This window comes from Lactuca serriola, chromosome 5 (assembly GCF_051521515.1).
Source record: "Lactuca serriola cultivar US96UC23 chromosome 5, Lser_US96UC23_V15, whole genome shotgun sequence".
Classification (NCBI taxonomy): Eukaryota; Viridiplantae; Streptophyta; class Magnoliopsida; order Asterales; family Asteraceae; genus Lactuca; species Lactuca serriola.
The window spans coordinates 21748109-21761574 of NC_136412.1; the positions used below are offsets into that span (position 1 = coordinate 21748109).

Here is a 13466-nt window from a genome sequence, read left to right on the forward strand (position 1 = left end):
ATTCACAATGTGAATCTTCGAAAATTCACAACATGAATCCGGATTCACACGGTGAATCCGAAAAATATTTTTCACATTCACAATGTTAATATATAAATTTAGATATTTTTAGATTTTTTTCTCGATAAACAATAAGCTCTAGAAATTGAAAAAAAGATTTGTTTCTTTGAAGAACTCATAATTATGGTTCTCTATTGAACTTTTCTATATATATATATATATATATATATATATATATATATATATATATATATATATATATATATATATATATATATATATATATCCCTGACATTTCGGAGGCCTTGTGCAAAAACTAAAATGAGGCTCCACAAAATTTTTTTGTAAATATTATTAACTACATTTGCTATCAGTAATTCAAAACATAAAGTTGCTAAAAAAACATCTCATAAATTCACTACCACAAAATAATGTCTTCATCACTCATTAGTAATCAAATAAAACTGTTATAAACAACTTTTCAACAACAAAAAAAAAATGCATTACTATTTTCTAAACATTGACCTTCTAGCATTTTTAGAAGAAAATTCATCTATGAGACTTTCATAATCAAGAAACTCATTCTCAATCGAAATCAATGCCAAAACGTTTAATCTCTCTTGAGACATGGTCGAGCGCAAATAAAATTTTAAAAGATTTAGTTTTGAAAAACTTTTTTCCGCTGATGAAACTGTAATAGGAACAGTCAACAATATTCTGTATGCTAGACAAGAAACTAGATAAGTGTTCATCATTTTTAAGAAATTTAGTATCCCGTTAGTTGTATTGTGTTCAATCGGTAAATGTTTTTGTAACAACTCCATTTTATTGAATAAATCATCAGCATTAATGTCTGAGATATGACCATTTTGCAGTCTCTTTTCCAGATTTTTGCAACATGACTTTAACTCGATAGTATTCATCGACTTCAACTTTTCTCTTGTGAATAAGAAACCAAAAATGTCTTCATATTGTTTGTATTGTTCAAACCTTCGCTCCAATGAACCAATAGCTTGATCAACTATGTATACAAAATATTGAATCCTAAATGACTCTTGAGGTGAAAGTTCATGTACCGGCTCTGATGACCCAATGTCATTCTCATCAAAATGTCTTTTTTTAACAACGTTTCTTTGATTATTTTTCTCAACAAACACTGGATAAATTTTCAAATCAGAAGCTATAGCTCTCGCACAATCCAAAGCCTTCCCAAATCCATTCTCTCGATAGTCTTTAAAAAACTCAATAAGTGCTCCCACACTACTCATTGTCTCATCAATACGCATAGTCTTAGACTGAAGTTGTTTGCTCAGGTTATTTACTTTAGCCAATATATGATACCATATAACCATACCTGTTATAAAGTCAAATCTGTCAAGTTCATACTCTCCTAGACAAGTAGCTTCACTTATGATCTTTATGTTTGTCTCTTCTTCAACAAGTTTATGCAGAGCTTTTACTATTTCAGGAGCTTGAGTAACTATGGCTTTCACACTTTCAATCCTACTTTCCCACCTTGTAGTTGACAATGATTTTAAAGTGAAACTTTATTTCGGTAATTAAAATGCATTGGAGGCCAAATGTTAAAACGCATCTAAAATTGGAACCAAAAGTTATCGGACTAATTTTATTTATTAATAAAACATAAAATCAGATTTTTCAAAAATACCAATACTATAACTATAAATTATCCTAAAAATCGGAGGCCCCCTAAAATCGGAGGCCTGGTGCGACCGCACCGCCGGCACCACCCCAGGGCCGCCACTGATATATATATATATATATATATATATATATATATATATATATATATATATATATATATATATATATATATATATTATTTCATAATTAATGTCAATAACATAATATTTTTAATATATTTTTAAAAATATTAACTAGATAATTATTAACTAATAATTTTTAGATGGACCAACGTTATCCCATCTAATATTAGTATTAACAGAAATAAATTGTTTAAGGGACCAATGCTAGCATTTTTATAAAAAAATAAAAAATTAAAAATAAAAAAAATCATAGTAATAAAAAACGAATAAATATGGCCCAACAAACTGACGAAATAAACCCAAAGTAGGTATGAATAGCATTAAATATAAAGATCATTTTATCATTATTTTATCATAAATATTGATTTTCATACTTAATTAGTGGGTATTTTAACATTCAATGTTTGTAATCAACAGAGATTTTCAGTTCTCCTTGATACAAACTAAGCTAAAGATACACATAAATAAACAGTAAAAACTCTTCTATACTCTAAAAAATTTCAAATGTAATTTGAACCGAAAGGACTAATCTGTGATATATATTCTATTTCAGCCATCCCTGCCCTAATTAATAATTATTGAATCAATACAACATTTTTTCCTATGTACGTTTTATAGATCCGATATTACTTTCTTACCCATCCTACCTAGTAAATGAAAATAATTTTGCCACATGTCCCTCTCTCGTTAACTTGGACACATGTCATTTTTTGGTATTTTTGATTAAATGTTTTTTCCATTTGTCATTTTCTTATTTTTTATCTTTTCTTAATTAACACATCATATTTACACCTCAATTAATAATTACCTTAAATAAAAATAACCAATAAATTATAATATTACTACTCATATAATATTTAATATGATTCATTTTAAATTCAAATTTTTAATTTTAAATTTCAAATCTAAAATTTTAAATTTAAATAAATTTTTGTTTAAACTTTAATATTTAATTTTTTGTTTTATCGAACCCGCATAACATATGGGTCTCATACCTAGTTGATAACATTACAAAATAGTCGTAATATTGACTTTGGTTCATAAGTTTTTTTATTTGTTTTCATTTAAAAGCATTTTTAATGTTTGACTAATATTCAGCAAAATATGGTAAGAAAATAAAGTTCAACTTTTTCACGTACATAACGTTTAACTAGAAGAGTATAGTCCTAAAGAACAAATCTTTAACTCCCTAAAATGTAAGGCAACAAAGGGAAAATGAGATATAATTGGTCCTTAATTAGTGCCTTAAAGATATAATTAGTTCTTAATTAAGTATATAATATGCACATAAAAACCCATTTAATTCGATGCCAAAACAAAGAAAGTAATGCCCTTATTAAGGTCAACAATCCTTAAATGGTACATGCATACACCTCCTTTATTTATGTATCCTATAAAAGAGCCTACACAAAATATATAGGCTGTAAATATTCAAGACTCTTATTACCTTCTTATGGCAGATGAAGTGTGTGATAATAGTGGTGGTGGTGGTGGTGATACTCCCAGCAAGGTGGTGGTGGATGGCCAAAAACTACCGCCCATGGTGGTGGAAGTGGCGGATGATAAGAACAAATCACCACGACACCCTCGATGGACCCGACAAGAAACACTTACCCTTATAGAAGGCAAGAAAGTTGCAGAGAATAGAGGGCGTAGGGGCCGGAGATCAAGTTCGGTTTTTGGGTCAGACCAGGTCGAACCCAAGTGGGATTCGGTTGCTTCGTACTGTAAACAGCATGCGGTGAACCGGGGCCCGGTTCAGTGCCGGAAAAGATGGAGTAATATGGTGGGTGATTTCAAGAAGATAAAAGCATGGGAATCACAAGTGAAACAAGAATCGGATTCATATTGGTTGATGCGAAATGATTTGAGGAAAGAGAATAAGTTGCCGGGTTTTTTTGATCAGGAAGTGTTTGATGTGTTGGATGGGAAAGCGTTTACTAAGGCGGAGTATAAGCTTGCTCTGGTGACTGTAAGTGCCGATACAAAAGATGAAAATGGGGTGGGGGTGGTGGCCGGAGATGAAGAGGAGGAGGAGGAGGAAGGGGAGGCGGAGGTGGAGGAGGATGTGGTTTTTGATAGTGGTCGACGTGCTGTGTCTGATGATGGTCTTTTTCCAGATTCCGACAAAATGGAGGAAGAAGCTGACAACCCAATACCGGGATCCCCGGATCCTATGCCTATTTCAGGTGACTTTCGTGTGATTCAAACGGGGTTTTGAAATTGATTATCTGTATGCTTGCATTTAGTAACTTCTCACTAATATCTGATTTTGACTAACAGAGAAGAGATGTCAAACATTTCACCAGGATTGCTCACAAGGTAAACCATACTATATCTTCTGTTAGTTTTCTTTGATCACATTCTTGTTGATTAATGAATTTGCAGTAATGATCTCTTCACATTAAAAAGTATATATACAGATATAATGGACTTTTAAGATACACAATTACAAGTAGGACCAAATACATGGGGAGATATAAATTATACTAATATTTGTTAGTATTTAGTATAAGATTATATTGGTCCATTTATTTTGCCATGTTACGGAAAATTCATTAATCAACAATTATTTATTCTAATCTATACTTTCTACTGAAGATGGCAGTCTGAACTAATGTATCTAAAATCATGTAAATTTAGAGTGAGTAAATAGAAAAGACTTATATTTTGAACTAATTTAACAGGTCAAATTGGGTGAAAATATATATACAACAAAACTCAACCCAATATTAATGGGTTAGGTTAAAATTTTCAACTTGTTTAATTAAATAAGTCAAATTAGGCTTTTTCTAATTTGATCTTATTTAAATTTAATGAGTTTTTTTTCTTAATTAGCTTATATTTAATAAATAAAAATAAAATTGTAATATTATATGAATAAGTGATTTGTAGTTGTAGTTGTACTTTAATCTTCCTTTGAACAATATTCATGTTTGTAACTTATATATAGGGGTGTTTGTTTGGATGGATCGGTTCGATTCGATCCGATCCAATTAAGTAAATTCAAATCGATTTTGATTTTTAAAATATTAATCTGAATAATTCAAACAAAATTCATATCCGATCAAACTATTTTAAAACCATTTTAAAACTATATATAATTACAATATTATCCAATTTTTATAGAAGAAGCAGAAATAGATTATTTAATTGTGATTTAAAATTTATAAACAACTACTAATAAGGTATATTGTAGTTTATTATTTAATAGATAATTTTTTTGAGAGAAAATACATATTAATGTTTTTTATTAGGTGAAACTTTTTGAATTTATTTGAAAAAGCAAATGATAAAATTAATAAATAATTATAGATATATTAAATATAAATAAGCAATAAAGTGTTATTCGGTTTTTTGGACTATTCGGTTTTTATTTCATAAACTAAAAGCAATCCGAAATCTAAAATAATAATTCGGTGTTGTTAAAAACTAATATAAAAATCCGAATATCTGAACTCAATTGTTCGATCCAAATTGTCCAATTTATTTTCATCTAAATAATGAAACCCTACTTATTTAGCTACACAAAATCATTTTTAAATATATTTACATTTTAAATTTTAGTAGGTCAACCCAAGTTTTTAACATGTTGGGTTTAAAACATAAATATGTCAATCTGTTTATTTAAAAATATGGGTTCTATTGGAAATTTGGCCTATTAAATTTAAAAATGTTGTGTTTGATGAAAATTTCAACCAGTTTAATTATAATATAGTATTGTTATTGAGTCTCGCCGCTGGTAGAAAGTAGCCCAATAGTATTCAAATGTTAGCACTTGTTAATTTGTTTTGTTAAAATGATAAGATTACACTTGTAACAATATAGTTCTTGTGACAAGAGAAATTATTTAAAATAAAAATAACAATTGTGACATTTTAACCCATCCATTTTATTGAAAACACTTATTTATGCAATAAATATGTATAATTACCAATATATGCAACAATATAGATGTTTTATCAATTTATGTTATTTTATTTGTCAACCAATTTTTTACATGTCTATACATTATTTTACAAAATTGGTTATATAAATTATTAAAATATAGCAGGTACCCTAAATGAGCAACAAACCAACTGGGCTTCTTGGAAAGGACGTATGCCACAAGAGGGATGTAAGAGGAGAAGAGTATCAACAGATGAACTCCACAACAAAAACTTTAATGCTCGATTAATCGAAGTTCTTGAGAAGAATGTCAACTCATTGAATGCAAGGCTGGAAGCAGAAAACACAAATTGTCAGTTGGAAAGAGATGAAAGAAAAGACTACAATAACAATTTGGTTTCAGCTCTTAACAGGATCTCAGATGCATTAACCAAAATTGCTGATAAGTTATGACCAAGGACGATTAAGAGCAGAACATTTTTAATAGTAAACTTTCAGTTTTTGTTCAATGTTCTTAGAATTATTTCATTTATGGTCTTTTGGCCAACAATTATATCATTTTATGTAGTCATTAGGCATTATGGTTTGTTAATGTCCTCAATCCTCATATTCAATAACTTATACACAGAGCATTAGAGCCAGAGGTGGGAATTTCCATCACTTTTCTTAAAATGGGTATAATTTATGTTATATTTTATCTCCAAAGGATCAAAGGAGTAAAACTCAAAATTAGTTTAAATGAAACGGGTCAAAAAGGTCGAAAATTATACAGAGTGTATTCAGATTTTATTCAAAAAGTATAGATTATTAATTAAAAATATATTTTTGCAACCATCTATACTAATAAAAGAGTAGTCCTTTTGTCAAGTGTAATAATATTAGAATTCCTAATTAATATGATGCCATTTGTCATTCTATTAATTCTCCATTTTAAATTCATTAAACCTCCTAATTAATGTGATGTTATTTGTCAATCTATTTATTCTTTATTTTAAATTTTAAATTTATATTATTGTTTTCATTAGTTCACAAATAAAAAGAGTTTAATATATATGATAAATTAATTACACATATTTATTTGAATCAATAATTATAATTTTACATAACTAATAAAAAAATCTCTTAATTAATAATGTATTTAAAATTTTATATAAAATAATTGATTAATAATTTTGAATTTTTTACTATGAATATTTAATCAATTTTGTAACCATGGGTTCCACGGGTTATAAACTAGTATTTAATATATTATAAAATGGCTTCGGCCTCGTGCCCAATTTGGGATCTCCTACAGTCTTGCATGCCATTTCTATGGAGAATCAGGAAAAATTGATCCGACTGAATAACGGCTCCATATTTGGTGTGCACCGTTTTTGTGTCAAAGAAAGAAAGTGCATCCACGGTATTTGGTGTAAACTATTCTTAAAATTAGAACCATTTTTTAATTAAAATATTATTTTGATTGCTTTTTTATAACTATTATAATTATTATATTTGATTTATAAATATTAAAATATATTTTTAATGTGATTTTTAGTATCTTTGTTGAAGTTGAAAAAAAATCACAAAAAGTAATTGAACTTTTATTGTTAGGGTTAGAGTTGATATAAAACTAGGAAAGAGTCCATGCTTCGCATGGGTCGGAAATAATTTAAAGTTTTCTAAAAAATTTTGGCACAAAAGTGATAGTTTCCAAAAACATGTAACAACGAAATCCAAGAGTGTACAGTAGAGTTGACTACCCATTGACCAAGGAAGGGCCAAATGTGTTATAATCACAAAATATTGTGCGGGAAAAGTATATGCAAAAAAAGTATCGAAATAGAATAATATATGAAAAGGTAATGAAATAGAACAATGTTGGAAAAGAAAGGGACCAAATTGGCAATTAAACATACTTGTGGGTGGAGATTATAGTGATAAAAATTGAAAGGATGTAAACCGTGAAACTACAATGTTGGAAGGGTGAATATAGGCGACCGTGTTAATCCTCATCCCTCAGTGGGTAATGAAAAATATCTCTACTCATCTCCACAATCCATGACTTTTCTCTATTAGATTTCAAATAATTAAGAGTGGATGACAAAAGTCTTCGGCAAGACTGATGTGCAACATATTGTAGGTATACTGCCCCCACCTCAACATGTTGTGTAAACCAACCCTTCTCAGCATTGCATTGCCGAAAAGGGAGAAAATTATATGTTCTCTCTCTTTTGACTTCGTAAATCAAGCTGCAATATATGTGGAGCTTAGACCAGAGAGAGTGGGCTCTGGCCCTTGCCACATTTGAGTGTCATATCAGCGGAAACACCGTCCCCTGGGAGCGGTAGAGATGCAGGTGCAGGACAGGATTCCAAGGGAGCACTCTTTCAAACAATGTGATTGGATCTTTTTTCTTACCTCCTATGATTGGTCCTTTTTATTTATTAAAACATAAATAAAAAAAATACCCAAGTGTGACACCACTCCTTAAGTGTGATATGAAACCACATTTTTGTGATAAAAAGTAAACTGATGCCTATGTGACAGTGAAGAAATGCAACTTTTATGACACCACTCTCTCCTGTCTTATATAGACGTAGCAAAGATGACATCACTCTTACAACTTAAAATTTACCATTTTTATATAAATAAAACTTCAAAGTTGGCAATGAGCAGTATAGTTTTATAGATTTTACCATCATTTTTTTAAAACAATATTAAAAGACACTCATAAAAATACATAAACAAAGACTCCAATCATTACTACCGTAAGACCATCTACAATACGGAGGACGGACAACGAACCACGAGTGCCATCACCAACCACGAACCATTGTTGGTGTATCGGTCACGACCACGAAGAAGAGAGACGGAGAAGAAGCAGGTTGACCTTGAGAGAGAAGAAGGTCGTGGTCCTTTGTGCACCCCACCACAAATCACCACGACCACGACCTACAACGATGCATCGGGACAGCGTGCCCGTCCTGGTTCATGGCCAGCTAGACCACAAAGGGGCTCGTCATTGGTATACCGGATGGCCTACAAACACATCATCAAATCTGAATCTAAAGTCTATCCGTGCTAACCAGGAACAACTTCAACGATTATTCCAACCCAAAGGACATCATAATAATGACTTGTCAAAAATCAATTTGACTTTACTTGTTAAACATCATTTTATCATTTTTAAATTTCATAAAGTAATTAGATATTAAAAATGATTATAAAGTTAAAGACTCTATAACTGCAATAACTGTGAAACAACCATATGATTGTTGTAAAAAAAACATGAGCGATTGAAAAGAAATATCAATTCGAACATGGAATTTGAGATTGAAACTAAAATGGAAGCAAATGAACCAATAACTGCTCATTTGTACACCTTCCAATCTTTTTACGTTATTTTCCTCAGTCCTCAGTATGTACAAATCCTATGACAAATATCCAAGGGTCAATTCAGCAATAATCTTACAACAATTGTCTTAAATACCGAACCCTAAAATAGAATCTGAATCTCCCCCTTGGCCCTTATAGTGACTTTCAGGTATTTGGTGGTGGTAAAGCCACCGGTTCTAAATGCCAAGAACTCTCCGGAATCCCATGCCCTCCAATTCCGGGCACCCTGAAAGCCGGAATCCGGTGCGAAAAACACAACATTTCTCTCTTTGAAAACCCACGAACCATTTCAAACCCATCTTCACCTTGCAATCGCTCATAAAAAGTCAAACAACCCTTGACTTCCACCAATCTAGCCACCATCATCTTCTCCCCTTCAGAAAAATCAGACAAAACCTCAACCACCCAACATTTATAATTATCATAATTCAGTCGATTAAATCCCGATTTACAATTTTTGAACACCGCCCAAACCTCCCCCTTTAACGGAAAGATCTTGTAAACCGAAGCACTCATGCTTTTGTAGCAGTTAACCGAATGCGAGAGTTGACTTAAGTCAAAATTGAGAACGGTGTCTTTCGCTCTAAACATACCACAAACAATCGGGAAATTCCGGTTTTTCCAGCTCGGATCCATGTCCGGAACGGGCTCCGGTTCGAGAACCGTTGCAGATAACCGGGTCGGTGAAATCATGCTATTGATTACAACGTATTGGCGAGGCATCAGGTCTTTCCCGGTGTACACAGACCAAACCTGGCCCGTTGTGAAGTCATTTACAGACCAATTTGGGCCCAAAACTGTGCTATCTGGGCCAGGTGTAGGGTCCACAAACTCGGGCTCTTTCTCTTTAGCCACAGTTGAATCCTCAGGTTCTTGACTCGAGTTCCTCAGAGCTAATTGATCGAGCTCAAACATGCCGTTGCGGACCCCATCGATCTCGCCACCTGTAAATCTATACGCTGGAATGTTGTGGGCCAGCATGTATAGGTCTCGTGGCCCGACATGTAGAATGACATTTTCGCCCTCGGTCCGTTCAAAAATGCTTTTGAAACCGTTCACTTTAACCAATGGACAGCACTCGACTCCTGTGTATATCGAATAATCGGATACGATTTCAAATGGTTTAAAAGAACAGTCTTGTATGACATCAGGATTGTAGGACCATTCTTCGAGGTCAAAATCTTGATATAACGCCCAAACTTCGCCCTTTTTCGGGTAAATCTCGAATAACTCCTCTGTAACTCCGGAATCCCATGAGCATTTGTACGAAAATACCCCTTTCGACCCGATGATTCCATTTGTTTCTGTATCCAAGCAAAACGATCCACAAGCAACAGGCAAACCCGCATCAAACCATCTTCTTTCACCTTCGGTAACCGGAATCGGTTTCAACCATGTAACTTCAATTTCACCTCCTGATTTTTTACAAATTTGCCCATATCTACCACCAATGAAAGGCTCACGTAAACAGCAATGAACAGCCCAAATATCTCTTAATTCAAAACATTCATGTGTCCTGAAACTATCAAAACCGTAATAATCCTGTTCGACCCTTTTTAAAACACCCTTTAGTGTACCTGATACCGAATTAATATCCATGTCTTGACCTTTATGCCCTTCTGAAACAACATCCGAAGAGGAAGAACCAGATTCTTGTAATATGTTATTGACATGAACTTTGTCACCATTGTTATCGGAAATCGCATTCGGGTTGAGTTCAAAAGATTCGTAATTTACCCAACTTATACCTCGTTTTATATCAAAAGTCACACGCTTCTTCTTATCAGAAAGCACAGAATATGCTTCATGTAAAAGCTTAAGGGCCAATTCGGTAGCAGGGAATTTGTATTTTATAGGTTGTAATAAGGACACGAGTTTCTGATATTGAGAAGTTATATCTGTGAGGTTTGATGAAGGCATAAGCTGAAGAACCCAGTAGTAATCGGTTTCATAACCTGGGATTATGTTTGTGGAGGCTGAAAGAATCTCACAAACAGTAAGCATTGGGGCAATGTGATCCAGAGCTGGAAAAAGTTGTTGGGCTTTCTTGAGTTTTGTTCTAGCAGCAACATAATCATTAGAAAGAATCAACTTTTCAGCATCTGATTTTTCTCGAACTGCTTCTACTTTATTGTAAGACATGATAGCCTGATTGTTATTGTCTTTTATATTATATCAGTTCATACTCAACAAAGCTTCTAGAGAAATGAAGAGCATAACTGAGTAAACCAACAACATATAGAGCTATCTTTATCTTTTCCTGCATTATAGTTTTATGTTATGAATTTCTTGTAGAAATAGAGCACGTAAAATGCAGTAGAGAAATAGAAGCATATATGATAATTGATTACATTGTAAATTCAAATATCAAAACAAAGATTTTCTAACCAATTTAGCATCAAAGATTTTCTAGATCTAGTATTTTTCTTCAAGCTAAAGATGGTCAACACTTTGATGTTAAAAACTGATCCATCGGATCAACATAATTCAATTTCTATTAGGAACAAAGGATGCATAATGCAACATATTGCCAATTGAAATCCTTAGGACAGCATTTTCGAAGTACTAGTGAGATAAGTTTCTACTCATATGATTAATTTGGATGCTTAACATGTTTAGGCAACTAATTGAAGTAATTTTCAGTAGCCAAATCAAACTCTTTCTTCTACGTCTGGTTTGAATTATCAACTTTAGGGTAAATATCCTACAAATCCTAAAAAACTCCCAATTATTCACAAAAAAAAGGAGCAGACACCGAAGATCATAAAAATGCACCCCAAAATAATTTCGTAGTCAATCTTTTACTAAAAAACCTAACTAACGCAACATTCATAGAAAACGTAAGAAATCAGCTAGCATTTAAATACCATATGAATCCAACAAGAATTCAGATAAATTGACAGCAAAGTAACTAAAATGCATGGAAATCAAAGCAGAAATTGATATCACTGTGTGTATAGTATACCTTTTCTTAGACATGAAGCTTCAATTCTTGACCAAATTCATAAATTAGAGCTGAAAATACAAAATATATGGGGTGAAATTGAGCAGCTAAACAAATTTGTTTACAGTGAAACATGCATGTAGAATGTAACGAAAGAAGGTTGGGAGAAAAAATTGGGAATATTTTGGTTTGTGTTTTAGTAATTGGGGGAGACGAGGGTGTGGAATGCGTGCTACTTGCAGTGTTTTCCACTTCCTCGAACCCATCGATGGGTCCCATATAGTACTGAGATTCAAAACCGGCCCGATATAAATTGGGCCGGACTCAATTATCTTAATTATATATTAAGAAAAAATTTTAAATTAATTATATATTAATAAATTTTTTTTAATTAAAGTAATACTGAATTACAGAAATAACCCATATAATTTGACAAAATTTATAGTTTTGAACTTCAAGTTTAAATAATGATAATAGACGATGATAGTTATTCAAATTTCTATTTGTTTGAACAAAATATTAAAAATACAAAACATAAAACACAAGAACATTAAATAATATATTCGAATAAAACGTCAACAATATTAAAAATATTAAACCATAAAAATAAAAATATATGAATAAATAATAATATGATATATATATATATATATATATATATATATATATATATATATAATTTAGATAATTAATTTAAAAAAAATTATAAATAATCTATATTAGTTCTATTAAAACAAAAAACAAATAAAATTGTTATATATATATATATATATATATATATATATATATATATATATATATATATATATATATATATATATATATATATATATATGGAGCAATGACCTAAAGGGTACTATTCATAAGCCATAGGGATGCAACCTATTAAAATTTGAATTTAGGGACCGAAACTACGAATTTAACCAAACGACATGGACTATTTCTATAATTTACTCTAAAATAAAGTAAATTTTGTATTGAAAAAACATTTAATTATTTATAATAAATGTAGGGGTGAGCATAGTTAGGAACCCGACCAAATTTACCAGAATCGGAACCGACGGTTCATATGATGTTGGAACCGGAACCGGTTACACTGGTTCCTAAGATTTCGGAATCTCTCTCGGAATCGCTTCTGATTCCGGATACCTGGTGTCTAATTTATAAAAAGATAATAATAATCACAAAATTTACATTAAAAAAGCTATTTTTATAGACTTTCGGTGTTTATATTTTAAATCAAAATAAATAATATATGTTTCTCTTGTTACAGAACATAAATGAATTATGGACATGCATAGCTTTTATTTATTGAACTGACAAATATAAATATATAATCACTCTTAAACTAACATCTAATTCCACCTATATCCATCACGGGACTTGAACCCTCGATCGCGAAAAGGGAAGACACCACATGATACCACTGAGCTAAAAGCTCTTTGGACATGCATAACTCCTTGACAGTT

The 13466-nt window shown here is 31.5% G+C and overlaps 3 protein-coding genes across 4 annotated transcripts; 1 reads left to right on the top strand and 2 right to left on the bottom strand.

Annotated features, from left to right (window-relative positions):
- Positions 1-506: 506 nt before the first annotated feature.
- LOC145049370 (uncharacterized) lies at positions 507-1286 on the bottom strand. The gene has a single exon (XM_078997788.1). It carries the CDS (start codon positions 1284-1286, stop codon positions 507-509), a length of 780 nt encoding a protein of 259 aa, XP_078853914.1.
- Positions 1287-3232: 1946 nt separating this feature from the next.
- On the top strand, positions 3233-6226 carry LOC145049298 (trihelix transcription factor ASR3-like). Of its 2 annotated transcripts, none has more exons than XM_078997725.1 (3): positions 3233-3976; positions 4071-4109; positions 5839-6226. In XM_078997725.1, the coding sequence occupies exons 1-3, from the start codon at positions 3241-3243 to the stop codon at positions 6126-6128; spliced, it is 1065 nt and encodes a 354-aa protein (XP_078853851.1). In that variant the 5' UTR covers positions 3233-3240; the 3' UTR covers positions 6129-6226. The 2 variants fall into 2 exon arrangements, with proteins under 2 accessions (XP_078853851.1, XP_078853852.1); XM_078997726.1 differs by having other exon boundaries at positions 5842-6226.
- Positions 6227-8990: 2764 nt separating this feature from the next.
- On the bottom strand, positions 8991-12239 carry LOC145052192 (uncharacterized). Its single transcript, XM_078999996.1, has 2 exons — positions 12019-12239; positions 8991-11313 (listed from the first exon to the last, which is right to left on the bottom strand). The coding sequence occupies exon 2, from the start codon at positions 11193-11195 to the stop codon at positions 9198-9200; it is 1998 nt and encodes a 665-aa protein (XP_078856122.1). The 5' UTR covers positions 11196-11313; positions 12019-12239; the 3' UTR covers positions 8991-9197.
- Positions 12240-13466: the final 1227 nt, after the last annotated feature.

Bases quoted from the DNA above. Each gene is read 5' to 3' on its own strand.
- LOC145052192 (XM_078999996.1), bottom strand. From the start codon at position 11,195: ATGTCTTACAATAAAGTAGAAGCAGTTCGAGAAAAATCAGATGCTGAA.
- LOC145049298 (XM_078997725.1), top strand. From the start codon at position 3,241: ATGGCAGATGAAGTGTGTGATAATAGTGGTGGTGGTGGTGGTGATACT. The intron at 3,977-4,070 runs GTGACTTTCGTG...TTTGACTAACAG, and splicing joins GGATCCTATGCCTATTTCAG to AGAAGAGATGTCAAACATTT. The intron at 4,110-5,838 runs GTAAACCATACT...ATTAAAATATAG, and splicing joins TCACCAGGATTGCTCACAAG to CAGGTACCCTAAATGAGCAA.
- LOC145049370 (XM_078997788.1), bottom strand. From the start codon at position 1,286: ATGCGTATTGATGAGACAATGAGTAGTGTGGGAGCACTTATTGAGTTT.